Raw genomic sequence first — 17771 nt, forward strand, 5'->3', positions numbered from 1 at the left:
CCGGTCTCCCTCTCTCCCACCTTGCTGCAGACTTCTCATTCGTTCTCAAAGACGCCACTTCATTCAATTCGTGCTCCCCAAGCTCCCAAGCTCCCAAGCTCCTCCAACTGTGGCTCTGTCTCCATAGCCAAGTGAAAATCTCCCCAGTGCCGGTTTTCATGCTTGACCCTGGCGTGCTTCCGCTGCCGCCCTTCCAGGCTTAGCGACAAGGGCAGCCAGGAGCTATTACATCTGGATATTGGATCATCCGCGTCACGGGAGCCTACAGGGGACATGCACGTCACGATTCAGGGGCAACGGGCGCAAGCTTCCTCTCTACTGTAGGTTGTCTTCATCAACTACCTTCGAATTTTCGCTCTGGCGCGATGGTGGAAGAAAGGTGTGGTGGTTGTGTCGTTGCTGAGCTTTTCATGGCATTCGGGATTCCCATGAAAGTTCGAGCTCTGACGTACGGTTTGTGTATCCCTGTGTTGATCCGTGCATGTGAGACACCCTCATCCACTCCTCTGTGCTCCCAGCAACCGCCGTCATTATTATGAACATCAGAAGTTGTCTGCCGGGTACAAACATACCACACCTCGCACACATCACCTATCTGTTGAACCTGGGCTTGTGGTACTTTACTTATCAGCCAGGCAGGCATATCTGCGCGTTTCAGCTCATCACCATCAACCACACGACGCCCATTCATCTATCTCCAACCAAGAAACAGGTGACATTTATGACAGCGGCAGACAATCTTTCTCTGCCCTGCAGTTTTCCATCTCCCTTCCCCTATCTCGAGCAAATCCAATCTCGATCGATGATGATGACTTCATGAAGCTCTGCACGATCTCTGCAGCCTCGGGAATCGTGACCCGCGACCAAACCCAGCAACCAAGGAATCTAGCGTAGAGTCTAGACTCTCTCCCCTCCAATAATAATGGTGGTATTATTTGAGTTGTTGACGAGGCGGCGCATTTAGCTGCGTCGCATACGCCACCTGTTCCTGAGTGGTTTGTGGGGAAGCGAGAACACTTGTGGCGGTGCCGAAATGAAAGGGGTGGAAAGAGATGACCGCCCGGGTAGGGAAATTTTCTCTCTCTTCCTTCCGATGAAAATCTCCCGGTTTAAGCATTTGTTGATGATGTCATGTGCATCGAATTTTGAGGAAAGGGAATGAGAGGTTCGAAGCTTGTCCTGCCAAAGACAAACTGGAAGCTATTGACAGTGGCTAATGGTGTCTCAGGTTCGTTAGTACCAGAGCAGCAGGCAGAGATACTGTACAGTTCTCTACAGTCTTTACAGTCGCTCCAAGAGAGGCCATTTGAAACATCCAGAATATTTCACTGATGTCTTTGATCAGCATTTTATGTTCTGCTATTCATGATGGAGATGTTTAATTCTGTTACTGCCCTTTCTTCACCACTGAGGGACGACGAACCCCCCTTCCCGTGTCCGAGAGACAACGCTGTATCAGACCAGACTCCATGGTTTTCGCCATCTATTCGGCTTATGATGGGAATATATGCCACTTGCAATGGCAATCAACTTTATTATCTTCAGAATGATAAGTCCTCAGAGAAGTGACACTGTGGAATCATGCTGGTTTATCGAGGTACATATCAACACGGCATTTCTTACACTATATCCTTCTTCTGCAATGTCGTTGCATTCGAACTACTCAACTCATCACATTATTCCCATCTCGATCTCGAAAACAAGGCATTTCTCTTGAGGTCTATCATAGCTACGTTTCGCAATCATCACACAACTCATCCTCTTCATTAAAAGCATCACGCCTCATCAAATACAGACAAAGCAAAATCTCCTTCCATTTCCACGCATGCTCTCCACCCAACTCTTCTTCCTCTTTTTCTTACATACCAAGTAAGTAACCCACAACCCATATACCATATCCCATCCTCCTCTCCTACCTTCAAACCCACAATCCCCCCACCCCCGAATCATCTCCCTCCACCCCATCCTCAAAACTCCTTCCTCAGGTATAGTCCCCTACTTCCCCTCCCCCTCCCGCTCCCCCTTCCCCTCCAACTCCCTCCTCCTCCTCTCCTCCTTCAGCACCTCCAACCTCCTCAACTCCCTCCTCACCCCCTCCTCCAACCTCTTCCTCAACTCCGGTCTATACCCCAACTTAAAAAGCACCTCCATCCACACAAACAGCGGCGCCAAAAACAGCGCCTGCACAAGATTATCCAGCAGGGCGGGCGCCCTCCCCTCATACTTCCCATGTCCCACAAACTGCGCAATCCAGCTCACAGCATGGACGAGAGCGCTGACCTTGGTGGCCTTGCTCCCGAATTTTGCAGTCGCTTTGTTGGCTAGGGCTGCGCCGCCGAGGATGAGTGGCGTGGCGGCTAGACCGGCGTAGGGCTCCAGGGTTATGTAGAGGCTGGAGTATGTTATTGCTGCGAGGGTGGCGAGGTTGAGGGGGAGGGAGCGGAGGGAGAGGAATTTGGGGGTTTGGGGAAGGGAGGGCGTGTTGGATCCCTATGTCGGCGTGGGTTAGTTGTGTGGATTAAGAGGGAGGAGGAGGGCATGATGTTATGAGGGGGTGGTTATGAGAGGAAAGGAAGGACGTACGAATTGGAAGCCTGTTAGGAGGAGGATAGGTACGCAGACCATGTGGATTCCTACGTTCACGGGATCATGGTGGTATGCTCCGTACTATCAAGCAGCAGTCAGTAAGTCATCAACTCGCCTCGAACCCAAAAAGCAATCTCATCCTCAACCCCAGAGTCATTCGGAACCCCACTATACCATGACAGCCTCAAATCCACCCCTCAATCCATAGTTCACCCCGCATCTCCAGACTCTCCAGACTCTCCAGACTCCAAATTATCCACACTTGATTCAGAAGGACAGTGCCGTATCTGACAAGTAGCAAAGAGGAAGAACGCGTGAAGAGACGAGACAGGGAGAAGGAAAAAAAAAAAAAAAGCGAGTAAACTTACGAAAAGCAACTGCTTCTCCAAATCAAAGCCCTTCATCTTGTCTGTCTGACTGATACCGGTGTCTCAATCCTTCAATCCGAACCAGTTTTAGTTGTGGCGGCGAATCAATTCCGACTCTTCAATTCAGAAAGATCCTTCAATTCCGACTTCTCAATCAGAATACTTTAACCGCACGAATACTGCGCCGCTCTCTGCTGTCCTGTTCACTACACCACGCATCAGCTGATCAGTCCCCCAATCCCTCAACTCCTCAATCTTAAACACCCACCAACAAAAGCACCCAACTCAATCACTCACGAATAAATACAACCGACCTCTCCAATGCAGCCGCCCAAAAAGCCCACAGATTCACTTCCTAGCAACGTAGAGCAATAGTAAATTTCACTCGACGCTATGCATGCGACTTACTCTCATCAATTTAAAAGCAAAAGCAAAAGCCAAAACAGAAGAGAGCAGAACAAACAAATAGACAGACAGACGTTCAAATAACCCACCCTTCCAACACCAACACCCACACCCATACAGTCAGACGGAACATCCCACACAACCTCGGTCCGTCTCCATGCCAATCCCCATCTCATCTCATTCGTCCATCTCCTCTCCACTCCCAAAATAAATACCTACCCCGACGTCCGATCTCACATGTTGCAGGCTTGCAGCCAAGAAACTGGAGATTTATCCATGTTGAGAAGGTTATGTCCGGAAAAAAGAGGGTCGCGGTGACTGGATTCGGAGGCGAGGGCGGGGTTGGATGAACAGGCGAGAATGGGGTCACCGCATTATTGAGTGGAGAAAATTGCATACATTATTCCTCAAGGTATGCATGAATTTAATGCATGTGGGGTGAGGTATAGGCTCTGGGAACGGCAAACGAGGCTGAGAAAGGGTCTGATTTAGATCCGAGGTTGCTACGAAATGTCCTAGGGTTGGCTCTAGCCGGATTAAATGCCGTGCAAAGAGATGATGAAGTTCGACTGATGGCTCTACGACTGACGAGAATCTATTATTCTTGTCCATTGGCTTGCAGAAACCTGGTGTCCCTTCTGTTATACCAATGCATACCAGCCGATATCGTGATATCGTTCATCATTTCCAGCCATACCCAAATGTCGATACCACTAAATCTCTGGTTCCAGCCTGAGAAGAGGACTCAGCTGGTATCGCAATTCCGCCAATTTCTGGTTTCGTGCTGAGGGTAGATCAGTAATTGTTGTTTTGACTCGTTCCAACGGTGTTTGCGGGGGCGAGAAACTTACGAAAGAGGCTCCCTCCGTCTTCACTATTGAAGGCTGGAATGAGAAAGAAACGGGTATTCCAACAGCACTTTCCAACTCCAGTAACAAGCGGCCAGTCTATCTCAAAGTATAGCCAAATCCTGTGTCCGAGATCCCAAATGAGATGTTAAATGTAATCGTTTCTGACTATATCACTTCCAGCCACCACGAGCTTGCGCCTTAAGTTCTCTGGCAGTTTCAAGCTGGACTTTGAAGTCGTGATAGAGATTCTTGATGGTCTTGTCCGCTTCCCATGAGTCAACGACGGCGTTTGCGAGCCTATGATAAAGTGTGGTTAGTATCCTATATTTATAGGATTCAGAGATGCATTTTCTTACTTCATACGCTTGTTTGTGGTCAACTTCTCGCGAGCTGCCAACTTGGATGGTCTCAAGTAACCTTGTTCCTCCAGATTGCCCACCACCCAGTCGTTGAGGTGCCAGCGCCAATGGATCAAAGTATGTGCCTGTTCGGCATTCTGCTTGCAGACACTAAAAAGCTCGAGTTAGCCAGAGCTTTTAAGTATGTATCTGGCCCTTTCCTAAACATACCTTCCTGACATCCAAATTTTGTCCGTGCTAGGCAACGGTTGGCCTTTACTGTTGACAGAAGCTTTGTCCGAGTCGTTACTATCATCGTCTTCTTCATCTGAATCATCACTCTCGCTGTCGATCTCTTCCAAAGTTGCCTTATGATAAGCCTTGCCGGTGAATTGGATAGCGAATGACGGATGGTGGTTGCGGTGGTTACATGGCTCGCATTTGCTTTCACCTAGAGCATCAATGCCCTCCCCAGGGGCGAGCTTGGTTATGAGGATCGTTGGTCTTGCGTAAACAGCTCTATTAAACTCAGCAGTCCATTGTGTAGAGACGAATTTGCTGTCGGCAAAGCCGAGATATTCATTATCACTGAGAGTAAACATTAGCATCTTCAGTCTTCGGTCTTTAGGCTAGGTAAAGGCAATTTCTTACAGCTTCTGAAAGGCCTGAACATAAACAGGATCATTCCAAGTAAACCCTGGGTTCAGCTTGTTCTGAACCATCCATTCGACCACGTCCCTAAAGTGCTCTTTGAGAGGCTTGTGAGCAGCTTGTGTGAATTCCAAAGGCATCAACTGAGCATAATCGGGAACCCCAAGAGGCCCGTCATTGTCTTCAATTACAAAATCCGATTCCCCTGCCTCCTCATCACTACTGTCCCCCCTCTGGCGTCTTACTTTGACCTTAGATTTGGAAAATTTCTTCAGTTGCTCGGGACTTTGCTCTTCGTCGTCGAACTCATCTAGCTTTTGGAAGTCATCTTCATCATCGTCGTCATCGGATTCTGATGCAGTAAGTTCCTCGATGTTCTCACCAGCTCTTCTGCGTTTCAGTAATTCCATAGTCTTCTCTTTAGCCGTCCGGTGTCGACGAGTCTTTGCTTGCCTAGTCCGCATTGGGGTCTCAGGAGGCTGACTTGGAGACTTTGCTCGTTCTTTGCCTTTGCGTCTAGATAATGTAGTGATTGTTGGCAAATCATCGCTGTTGCTATCTAATCTCGTAATAGGACGACGTCGCTTCATTGGCGAAGCAAGAATAGCTTCAGAATCATCTGACACGATTTCTCTATTTCGCTTCAAAGGAGATACAACAGGCTCATCGTCCTCCTCCTCGTCGTCCTCTTGTACAGCCATCTTCTGTTGGCGTCGCTTGGCAGGAGAGGATCTGACATCTTCATCCGAATCCGACGTCTCGGAAGGCTTATGAAGCGGTCTTTGCGATCTCTTAGGTGAGGATATGATAGGATCGTCGTCGACTTCACTGTCAATATCGACAAAAGCTGATTTACCGTTTTTCGGTCTCGCCGTGGCTTTTGACTTTGGAAAGTCCTTCTCCTTTGCCTTATTAAGCATCGGGAGCTGGATTTCATCTTCAGACAACTCAACAGGCTTTGATCGTCTGGCACGTCTCGGCCCACTATTCGTTAACGGCATTGTTCTCGTGGCTGTCTGGGAAGTTTCTTTGTTGTTACTCCTACCGCGCGACCGTGTAGGCTTGAGCTGGTAGACTTCCGGCTCGCTGTCGCTATCCAACGTGATAACCTCGGGTTCCTTCCTCTGTCCGCGAGATCGGCCTATATTCTTCGATGGCGTCGAATGTGGCTTTTCGACCAAGGATCCATCGGATGACTCTGCCTCATCCAGACCGGTGATAGGCTTCCTCTTCTCTGAGGACAAGAATCCGGAGCTTCGCCGAACGCTCCGAGGTTGAATATCTTCTTCGCTATCGGAGTCATTCTGCAGAGTGTCTATTTGTTATGGTCAGCATGTAATTAGACACAAAAAAAAGAACTATAATCAAAAACGTAATGTAGCTTGCACTCTGTAAAAAAAAAATAAGCGTACCCACGGAATTGTCTCTTCCAACTTGAGAAGACTTCGCAGGCGTAGGTAAGGTCTTGAATAGCGTTTTCGCAATATTTTTCTTCTTTCCACTCCCCGCCATCACCTTCAGACTCTCCTTGTGTTTCGCTGCAGATCCCGCAGTTTGGCTCTCGCTATCCGCTTCTTCGTATGTAGCTTGTTGCAAGCTCGACGTTGGCGTACTTCTCTTCCCAACTGGTTCGTAACGTACGTGGGCGGGCGACATTGTTTGTACCGGAGAACTACTCACTGGTTCGAAAGTGAGCCGCGTTTGCTTCTTGCGTCGGGCTTTGCGTTCGATGTTAGAAGGCATCGTGATCTAAGAGAACTCTATTGTCGCATGATAGCAGAGGTGAACGTCTTTCCAGCTTCAGGGTGGCGCGAGTTGAGGATTGGAGGATTGGAGGATTGGAGGAGAAGGTATGGTGGGGTAAATCTTAGATTTGCTCCTGGTCGCAGATCGTATTAATGCCAAAGATATAGGAAACGAGCATACAGAGATGCGTATTCATCAATATCTATTTTGATGACGTGCGACAATGCGTGACGACGCTGCGAAATATTGTGGTGAAGAGAAAGGACGGAGAGGCGCGAGATGGGTGACGGGAGCTCGCGAGACGGGAAATTGGCAAACACGGGCTCACGTGCGGCTGTCGAACGACGTACCTACTTAGCTCACAGATTGATTAAAAGCGCCAATGTAGCTTTAAGGATTTGAATGATGGGCTACAGTGAAATACAGATTGATGAGTACAAGATTCATTTAAATTGATCTTTCTTTGTCCGTTCATTGTGCAGTCGACCCTATGGAAACATTTCCTCGTCCGGCTATTCGATGGCATCTATCACTTAGACGACAGGTCAGAGAGGTATGATTTAGTGTATTCATCTTCCAACTTGAGACGAGTATGGTTTTCTGAGCTGTAAAGACCGTCTGTACAAAATATCTCCCCCTAAAAATCGGACATGTTACTTTTCGTATCCTGCTTTCCCACCATGATGTACAATACAGTACTAATTGAGCACGTCTGTTCCCCAGTTCTTAGGATCTCGAACCACAACGCCTCGGCATGATCATATCAAGATCAAGGGGCTGATCCTGACCCCAAGACTTCATCTTGCTGAAGATGTTTTGAACCTTCTTCATCGCAGTCATGCGTTCAATCTCCATTGCTGCTTCAACACTCTGTGCGGCCATAATGTCCCCCTGGTAGGGATGGAATGGATATTCTTCAGCATCACATTTGGTCCATTTTCCATCGACAAGCTCACGACCTTTCCCTCCTTTAACAGGATGAGGTGGGACTTTTCCTTCCTTCAGATAAGCTCTGATTTTACCGATACTACACTTCGAGACAGCGGCAATGCTGCAGTGTCCCATAGAGTGTTGCTCGATGAGACCTGCATCAACGAATTTGCGAGCCATCTTGACCCCTGCGGCTAGAGGTGTGACAGGATCGGCGGTGTTACTAACGAAAAGAAGGGGGAATGATGTTTTGATAGGATCGGCCTTGTGTGAAGGATGGTCGTCCCATCGCATGGGCGGATCAACGGCTTTGACGGGGTAGGCATCACAGGAGATCATAATAGTCATCCAAACATCAGCCCAGGACGATTCATTTGCCATTCTCTCAAAGGTCTCTTGGAGTTCTGGGAGAGAATCATTGAACTGGTTCTGGTTAATATCTCGGGGCTCTCAGTATGTGATAGAATGCTTACTGGATATCTCTTGTCGCTACACATGATAGCGATTTGGGCCTCATCAGGAAAAAGCTCCGCTGGCAGATTTGCAGCACAGAATGGCTCTGGCTCAGGCAAGGCAATGATCTGTCCTAGGAACTCATCGTCGCCGTGAGACAACATGTCAAATATCCAAGCAACGGCCGAGAACCCCACATTTGGATTATATAATACCGAAAATAAGATCATTCTGACATGACTCTCGGTGATGATGACTGGCTGCTTGGAGATCGGATGGATCAGCGTAATCGGATACTCCCTGATTCTCTTTATCACGGACTGGAACCTGTCCTCGATATCCGAGACTTTGTCGCCAGACCTGTATAATGCACACTCTCCTTTTGCTTTGTGGCAGTAGTAGGAAAACGACGTCGAAATCTTGTCGGCATCTTGAATGCTTCCCCGCCAAACAGGCGAGACATAATGATCAGCATCTACCACGCCATCTATAAGGAGTTAGCAAAGTATCACAGAAAATCGTTCCGGGAATCGTACCCAGAATGACACGACCAACTCGGTCCGGGAACATAGCTGCAAAGGTAGCTCCCAGAAGTGTCTGTAGCAGCCAGTTAGTACTGGGGATCTGAGGTCATGCAGGAAAGGCAACTAACTCCATAAGAAAAGCCCCAATAGACCAATTTTCCATTCGTGTCCAAGTTGGCCGTTGACTGATCGATATGTTCATCCTCGTGGGTTTTTAGTTCGTTGACATTCAGATCGTTGGAATCTCCGATGCGAGCTCTCCACTCGTCCCAAGCATCCACTATGCTCAACATGTCATGTGCTACACTTGGAGTATGAACATATTTAAGTATGCTGTTGTTTCCATACACAGCATCTTTCTCTCCGCAAAGTTTCGCTATTGTCCTTGCTCTAGTGTCAAGCTTCTGTAGAGTATCTGCGCTCGAGTTAACGTTTCCAATATCTCTTCCTGCAGTTTGCCACACAGTTCTATGGAAATTTCCTCGAATGTAATCTTCGCTACTGGCTTCGGATGGATCGTTGTTTGATCCATCCAATGGATAAGCGAAGCAATCAGCTCGAGGAGTGGTTGCACCAATTCCACGCGGATCGAAGCCAATGATGTCTTGGTCCTCTCCAACAATCTTCTGTAGCATTGTGCCCGCCATTAAGGCAAATTGGGCACCAGAACCACCAGGTCCACCTGGATTTAGAAGCAATGGGGAAGTGGATGCTTGTTGTGCTCCTTGGTGCTTTCCTGGGACCAAGACCAAAGCAATATGGACCTTGGGGTTGTCTGCTGAAGCATTCAATGGACGATTGTAATCCATAGGCACCGTGAGTCTTGCACAGCGCATATCATCATAAAAACACGGCACCCACTCGAGCCTCTCGCTGGGTGTAATCTGATTGGAATCAGCATCAAAGTCTCAATTCATGGATTGGATAACGAACCGTATCGAAGCTCAAGTGTCTTTCCTGGGTTCCCTTTACTATAGCACTGCCGTACCATTTGAACGGACTTGGGATGAGATTATATGATGCCCACATAGACACGACGAGAAGCAAGTATACCACATTTCTAAAGCCTTGCCATCTGATCGATCTGATATGAGCCTTGCAGTGAATGTGATTTTGAATGTGCTGGCTGGAAAGGTCATCCTCTCCATCAACAAAGCCAGCCTTCTCGTTAGAGGACACAATCTCGTATTTTTGTGAGTCCATGATGAGTTGTCCAGGCATGAATTGGCCTATGTGCTGGACTTTTATTGTTGTCCTAAGTTTCGGCTTGCTCCTCGGTTTGCTTTGAAGACGAGGGTCAAAACGAACGATTTCAGATCATATATGGTTCTAGCAAATAAAGATATAGCGATGTCAAGCCAACAGCTCAAGTGCAGCCTAAAGTAAAGTCGGGTCATATCTCTGGCCGACATGCGCCTACTCGTAAACGTCTCGATGCAGCGCTTTGATCAGCGGAGCTGCCTCAAAATTCCCCGCCTCTATAGCTGTGCAGTCCAATTGGGCACAGTATTTGGCGGCCTTACTAAGCGACTTCCCTCACCAAATTGCCCGAAATGGTTGAAGTTGACTTCAATACATGCTGAAGATTGAAGACGTTCTTGGGTTAACGATAGCTCATCTGCCTTCGACCATCTCTTCAAAGGTGAGCCTCACAAGGTAAGCCCCAGCTGCGATCTCGTAGGTACACCCGCATCTCAATATCAGCTGGCAGACCCTCCATTGCCGATCGACAACGCCGAGGAAGATTTGGGGTCCGGGGGCTTCAATCAAGACAAGGATATCGAAGCAACGCCTCCGCGGGGTGACCTCCTGTCCTCGCGTCATTATTCGAATCACTATTCCCCAGCTCTGGAGAGCTCGCTGTCCTTATCACCACGAGGCGTCTCCTGTCAATTTGCTACATACACAATCATCACTAATCTCACAGGTCGAAATGGCAGAACTCCAATCCTCACTGACACGATACGCGAAGAAACCTCTCTTTCAACGATTACAGTACTTCCTCCGAATTCATGCCTTCAGGACTTTTACCAGAATATATTTTCGGGTGATCAACTTGCCTGTCATCCGCGATAATTCAATCCTACCTACCTTCACGAAAGTATATCCTTGCCGACCAACCCTCACAAATCGCGTCTTTATACCAAAATCATACAAGCCCGACGATGCCCTTCTACCTCTCTACCTCGATATCCACGGTGGCGGTTTTGCTCTGATGGACCCCTGGAGCGACGACAAGTTCTGTTCCGAGTTTGCCAACAAGAACAAAGTCTTGGTTGTTTCTTTAGATTATCCAAAATCGCCAGCACATCCATACCCCGCCGGTGTGCAAGCCGCGACGGATATTGTAAAAGCAATACTGGAAGATGATGCACTGCCCTTCGACAGACAGAAAGTTGCGATTGGAGGGTTCAGTGCAGGAGCGAACTTCTCACTTGCTGTCAGTCAAGACGAAGGGCTCCAGAAAAAGCTCGGAGGTGTGGTGGCATATTACCCTCCAGTCAATTGGACTACTACACTTGAGCAGAAACTCGCAACAAGGCCAAAAGATGCACCACCAGATGTCCTACTTAGCATGGGACCTGCGTTCGATTGGGCCTACCTTTCCCCAGGAACGAATCTGGCAGACCCCCAGCTCAGTGTTGCATTTGCTCCCCGAGATAAATTGCCCCCGAAGGTGTACATCATTGGATGCGAACTAGATATGCTTTGTGGGGATTCTGAAGTCATGGCCCAGAAATTGGCGAAAATTGGCACTGGTCAGAGAGTTGGCACAGAAAACGTCTGGGTTCAGAATGGGGTGAAATGGGAGAAAGTCTTGGGAGAAGAACATGGCATGTGGAGATCTGGGGTATGGGGATTTTTGCTAACATGATCCTAGGCTTTGATGCTACCCCAGCTACTGGCGCGAAAAAAATTAGGGTTATGAAGCGGAGAGAGAAGATGCATAATGATGTGGCTGAGTGGCTGTTTAAAGAGGTGTATAGTTGATCCTATTTGATTTGTCGTACAGATCGTCATGGACGTGGTAGGCTGACGAGCCTCCGCTGAACACGAGCTTTACTTTGGATATTGTCCTTCAAAGCTTTTCGAATACGGCAGTTTTGATGTAGTCAGGGTGCTAGTCAAGCACGATAAGCTGGGAGTTGTTGTCATTGGATTGGAGGATATGCGGCCTTGAGTTGTGTCTTTTTCTCCTAGCGTTCTTTTTATCCCGTCTCAACTTGCGTACCAACAGTGTTTGAGGCGGTACTGGTTGTCGTTGCTATTTTAATATTCTACAACATTGCCCCTGTTTGAGTCATTCTTCCTGTTCTTGAATCAAACCTCGCATGTTCCTTATCAACCTTTTCATCGAATCCAGATTACTTTCCTCAGGTTACCTTTCGTGGTCCATAAACCTGTTTGCCCCAGATTTTATACTCCATCTGAAATCAATTGCTATTCTCAAAGTCAGTATGTATGTTTATATTTAGCTTCCTTTTGACTGTTGACTTCGTGAAGAGAAAGTATCTTGATGGCAAGCTTCAAGAATCCCAATACAAATTTCATTCAGTAAAGACAGGCTTGAAAGTCTGACTAGTTGGGAGTTGAAACATGAAGGGAAATGTTTCTAGCCACGACATTCCGTGGAGGTACACATTTGCGCGACGATATCTGAAGCCCCACCACGTGATGGTGCATGGCGTCTGTCTTAAACTGTTGCCAAGTGGTTTTGACTGCTGCTGAAGCATTTCCAAGAGAGGTCAACTCGATCTCAAGCAATTTCTCCAGAATTTCCCCAGCTTTCATACCCCAAAGTCCCAGCGATACATCTGAGCAAATACTAAGGCATCCAAGAAGAAGTTGAGATCGCCGAGATATGAATTGCGATCTTCACGACCTCTGAGTGGTCGTTTCGAAGTACGAAGTCGTGGCCAGGTCTTGGGACCTGTTGGCAAAACCCTCCGTATCGCAAGGACTTTTCAGTGCTCGACACTCCGAATCGCACCCCATTTTGCGAGTGATATCTAAATATGGAGCACTCGTCACGACGGGATTCGTTGACTGGTCAATTAATCGAGTGTTTTCACCACTGGGGGGCTTTGTCGAGGAAGTTCGAGGCGACGCTGAGACCCCTTCAAGGAGTTCTCGCCAATAGCGGATTGCCAATATTCTTGGCTGTTACAGAGCCGCTTTTTCTGCACCATGCAAAACATTGCGCGACCTCGGTTCAGCAGCCAAGTCTATCATCAAAGGCTTAAAAATCAGTGCTGAGACTTATGATCCACCTTTGTGTCTTCGTCCTCTCTCTCGTTCGTGTCACTTGGCGTTTCCCAAACATTGGCATTCTGGTCCTTCTCCGACAGTCTAAGCTGTATCTGAAGTCACCTTAACCTTATCACAGACAAGTTTAAGGCCAAGATATTTCCTATCGTGGCAGTCCTGGGCAAATTGCTGGGGGTGGGTCCGGCCGTGCAGAGAACGGGGATTTTGGATTCGGGCCTAGTGCCCGGCCGAGCCCTCTCCATACTTCTTATAAGAGTTCTTCCATGCCATCTCAAGCATTTTGATCTGCAGCTGCGCTCAATTCTTTTCATTTCATACCCAGTTATTATCAGAAGCTTGACGCTCTCTATCATACTATCCTTTCATAATCCTTTAATCTCGTCCTCCATCCAGGCGTTAGTTCAACATCAACAAACAACACCCGCAATCATGCATTCAAACTACCTTCTCGCCGTTGCTTTCTTCTCGGCACACCTCCATGCCCTTCCTCTTAACATCAACCTTGGAGCCTATTCGCCTGCCTTGGTAGTCGGTGATGGAGAGATCTCATTCGGCGGTAAGCAAGATGTATCAAATTTGATGAACGCTCTCGAAGGTGCCGCTGTTGCAGGAGGAGCCGCCGCCGCCGCTCAACCGGCCGCCGCTCCTGCTCAAGCAGCACCAGCAGCGGCTGCCGTCGTCCAACCCGCCGATGCCTCGACGATCCAGTCCGTTCCTCTCGATCAATCCGCCCAGGTCACTTCCCTCCAGGGCATGGGCAAGGAGATCGCTCCTCGTGTCGTTCAACTCCACCAAGCCGCTGCGAAAAGAGACCTCCAAGGATTCAACGCCGCGTTGAACTACGCAACAGGTGCCCTAAAAACTAGTCCTGAGGTTCAACTCGGTACTGGTGAGGGTGGATCAGGCGTTGGTATTATCCAGAAGGCTGGTGGAACCCCTTCGGCTACCACACCTCGACCTGCTAGACGCAATGTGGTGGATAGAGATTTGTTCTCGCCCAAGATGAAGACTACTGTCACGACTATGTTTGTTCGCGGAGGCTCTTTGCCAGCATCAGGTATTTCTTGACAAGATCCCATACTCAGCGTTTCACTAACAGCAATACAGCACGCAGTGAAGACTCCTCCATTGAGAAGCGCGAGCCAAATGTAGCAGCCGAGAAGCGAGCGCCATCGCCATCAGCCATCGACGGTGTCAACCTAAACATGGCTGAAGGTCAAGTGGCAGAATTGACTTTTGTTGAGACACGGGAAGTGGACGAAGACGATGAGGAATGAGATAGTGAAAGCAATGATGTGACGAGGATGAGATAGGAAGACCAGGACATACTATTCACTAAAAGGAGACCTTTGGGGGATATTCACATCATATTTTGTAACGACTACTATCGTGCGGTACTATAACCTTCTGAGCATGCATTTTATCTTTGCCCCTTTCCTTTTTTTCAATTGTGTATTTCAGGCGTTTTCTTATTGTCACGATTATACAAGTTGAGTTGGTATGTAATGCGGTTGGTGGAGAGGAGACAGGTACTATTAGACTTAGATGTATGAATACCATGAGATGCCTCCATGACAATCACCTCTAACGCCTTGCCTCTTCTTCGAATCCTCTCCCTTCTCCTTTTCAGCGACGTTGCGCTCGCTTATTTCTCCGCCTCGCCCAGCACGCCCAGGCCCTGTCAGATGAAACAAGCCTCATTGGCGGTGACCAGGGCACGCCCAAACCACCCACTTCATGCACAGTCAAGGCAACACACCCGGTGGGGGAGATAGACACGTTTGAGACTTCTCGCTACACAGCTGAAAACCTGCCAAGCTGTCTGAAGGGCACAAACTGATGGTGGATCATCGTCGGTACCATGGTGCTGCGTGTGTGAAGCTCAGGAGTGCTAAAAGCTGGTGGGGGACCGATGAACGCTTTACCTTTTGGTCTATATTTGTCGTCGGCTCCTCCCAGAAAGTGTGCTGCCTGATGAAATAGACTTATCGGCCTGGGAAATATCCGGAAAAGGTAATTGAATGTCACTCATCTTTTCTCAGGAGTTCATAGTTTGCAGAGAAAGGTAGACAGGACAGGCAAAGCCCGTCAGACGTGCCATTCGAACTCGCACTTGGCATTGCGTACTGTGCTTCTCTCGAATTGCCGAGATATGGGGATAAACTCACTTGGCCGGCTGAAGTTCAGAGACATCCAGATTGACAGACAGAACAGAAGGCTGGTACAGCTTGGCTGTGGGGATTCCGGAACTCTGGTTCTTGGGAGAAAAGACAAAGCGTACGCCGAGTGGCGAGAGATCGATAGGCGGTAACGAGGGAGCACTTGGCATTTGTATGGGATCGAGTGGCCAAGAAAGGGTACGGATGTCAGGTTCCTTCTTTGCTTGGCTTTAGATTATTTTCATCTTTGTGAAGTGGAACGTCTGTGAGGTATTTGAATTATGATAGTGGAGCAGCGTCGGAGTTGAGAGAAAATGGAATTACCCGACGGCATAACAGTGCGCAATTGAGTCATTTATGAGATGGTCAAGAATTCCGGCAGTTTGTGCGGCTTGGAAGATCTAAAGAGTTTATGATCCGAACATGTTGGTTTCTATTCTTGGTGAATTTGTTTGGTTTGGTTTCGGCTTACAAAAACCTCTTCTCAACCACGAGTGCCTTGCCAGCTTTTTGGTAGAGCGGGCAGGCTTCCACCTCTTTCACCCATAAGGCCCATGGTCTATCCTGCGACGCCTCATTCATTTGCAGGGATCCAGACACTTGTTCCTCAGTCAGGTACCTCATGTCTCCTAGCGGAGACGACGATGCTTCTGAGCCGGGTCCGATATTCATCGAAGCATTCCGGATGAGCAACGCATTTGTCTGAATACCAGCGTTTACATGTGTGTATATCGCTCGGTAAACAGCCTGTTTGATGCTAGTTCCGATGGCGGTGAAGCCATGACATGTCATGAGAACCTAATTATGACAACTTTTAACTTTATACTCATCTTCAGATAATTATTCGGCCTTTTAGAGCAAAGAGAAGGTTTTGGCAGCGGACTGACTACGAGAGTGTGGATTTAAGTTGAGCCGATGTTTCGCAACAAGAAGAAGCTTCAAGGGAAACGTTGTGGATATTGAATTTTCACTTACGACATTGTGGGCCTGACTTGCTGAACCTTCTTTGGAGAATTCCGATGCAAGACTGGAGCCGAAGGTTTGTGTGTTGACGAGCATGTCTTGTTGGTCACCGGGCTGGTAGATGGGTGTTATGTCGAAGGTTGGGACATGCGTTCCTGATATTTTATGAGCTGGATGTTGTAATTGTTACAAGCTGGTATGGTACGAAGTACCTAGAAAGCCTGCTATGTGAAAGGTGGGTTTTATTGGAACACCGCTCATGGTGTAGGGGAGAACAGCATCTGAATGACTATGGACCACACTGTTGATGTGTGGGAACTTTTTGTAGATTTCACTGTGAATGAATCGTTCTTGATAGCCCTTCTTGGCATTTGAATCAACTAGGTACGGGTCAGTATGCTATCATTCGTTTGTACAAGCAAAGGACGACGACCGGCGCGTGGTGGAGAATGGGCCCGGCAAGCATGTTTCTGGCTTAGCCAGATGCATGCAACATAAGTAAACATAGTATTTACCAGGAGAAGCATCAGTTACGTTGTACGGGATGAGATCAGATTGAGAGGATACTAAAGCCGGCGCTCTGTCTCCAGACATGATGAAAACGTCAGGCTTGTCAGGATGTCTAAGAGAAACATGACCGTAGGCGTCGACGACATTGTGATAGTGAAGGATATTATTTGCAAGGACAAGAGTTTCGAGCTACGCTATCAGTTACTGCTGCTTATTATATACCAGTAATCGAGATCCCGTTAGGTGGATTGCTGTAAATACTTCAACCTGATCAAACGAGGGGCAATATTACCCCGCAGTTCCACATGGAAAAAAATATGAAGTACTAACCTCTTTTCTCAGCGCAGTATACCCTGGTCCCATAGAATCCATTTCGGTCAATAATATATGTATCAAACGTCTGTGATATTCAGATATCTATGTTTGTGCGACATCAGCTTTTGTGTTCCTAGACATGTTGACGACATTGAGTGAAGCGGAACCAATCAGCCGAGGCAACCATTCAAGTCCTCGAAATATATTCGAGCCGTTGCCACCATCGGCTCATTTACGAATCGATCTTATATCTCTATTTCTTCGGCCGACACGATTATGTCGTTGTATCCTCGACTCCACATACGTCGTGATAGAGGCCGACGGCGAATTGCGACGATGCCTTCAAAAAGGACCCGTTTGGGCGTCCACACCAAACTCTCTTTAACGGATGATCGCCCAGAAGTAGAAGGTGCTTCAAGGCCACCAACCTGATACAGAAGGCACGTACGAATTGCACTTGATGTGCATGCTAGAAACCGTGAGGATGCACAATATCAAATCGGATGCCTGGTCCTCTGTCTCGCAACTCCGGGCGGGAGTTCCTGGAGATCGTTGTTGGATACTCGTCTGCCATTCGACTGCCGATCAAGGTCAGGGATTCAGCATCTTCTTAGCCTCTTCTGGATCTGTCCCTTAATCCCACCATAAGCCAATCGAAGGGCCGAGTGGCTTACAAGTCCCGCCGTCGTGAATTATTCGCCTT

At 48.0% G+C, this 17771-nt stretch overlaps 5 protein-coding genes across 5 annotated transcripts; 2 read left to right on the forward strand and 3 right to left on the reverse strand.

The window, feature by feature from the left end:
* Positions 1-1067: 1067 nt before the first annotated feature.
* On the reverse strand, positions 1068-2990 carry ONS95_000383 (uncharacterized protein; the record flags this gene model as incomplete). The annotated part of the gene is made up of 3 exons (XM_058493533.1): positions 1068-2490; positions 2584-2667; positions 2955-2990. 3 exons carry the CDS (start codon positions 2988-2990, stop codon positions 1996-1998), a joined length of 615 nt encoding a protein of 204 aa, XP_058363733.1. The 3' UTR covers positions 1068-1995.
* Positions 2991-4380: 1390 nt separating this feature from the next.
* On the reverse strand, positions 4381-6942 carry ONS95_000384 (uncharacterized protein; the record flags this gene model as incomplete). The annotated part of the gene is made up of 5 exons (XM_058493534.1): positions 4381-4507; positions 4567-4719; positions 4780-5136; positions 5200-6514; positions 6612-6942. 5 exons carry the CDS (start codon positions 6940-6942, stop codon positions 4381-4383), a joined length of 2283 nt encoding a protein of 760 aa, XP_058363734.1.
* Positions 6943-10785: 3843 nt separating this feature from the next.
* ONS95_000385 (uncharacterized protein) lies at positions 10786-11727 on the forward strand (the record flags this gene model as incomplete). Its single annotated transcript, XM_058493535.1, has 1 exon — positions 10786-11727. One exon carries the CDS (start codon positions 10786-10788, stop codon positions 11725-11727), a length of 942 nt encoding a protein of 313 aa, XP_058363735.1.
* A 1823-nt stretch (positions 11728-13550) lies between these two features.
* ONS95_000386 (uncharacterized protein) lies at positions 13551-14398 on the forward strand (the record flags this gene model as incomplete). The annotated part of the gene is made up of 2 exons (XM_058493536.1): positions 13551-14178; positions 14229-14398. The coding sequence occupies 2 exons, from the start codon at positions 13551-13553 to the stop codon at positions 14396-14398; spliced, it is 798 nt and encodes a 265-aa protein (XP_058363736.1).
* Positions 14399-15748: 1350 nt separating this feature from the next.
* On the reverse strand, positions 15749-17125 carry ONS95_000387 (uncharacterized protein; the record flags this gene model as incomplete). Its single annotated transcript, XM_058493537.1, has 5 exons — positions 15749-16078; positions 16256-16398; positions 16456-16623; positions 16759-16942; positions 17084-17125. 5 exons carry the CDS (start codon positions 17123-17125, stop codon positions 15749-15751), a joined length of 867 nt encoding a protein of 288 aa, XP_058363737.1.
* Positions 17126-17771: the final 646 nt, after the last annotated feature.

The sequence above is a fragment of the Cadophora gregata genome (assembly GCF_030347475.1).
Source record: "Cadophora gregata isolate MNR1 chromosome Unknown scaffold_1, whole genome shotgun sequence".
Lineage (NCBI taxonomy): Eukaryota > Fungi > Ascomycota > Leotiomycetes > Helotiales > Ploettnerulaceae > Cadophora > Cadophora gregata.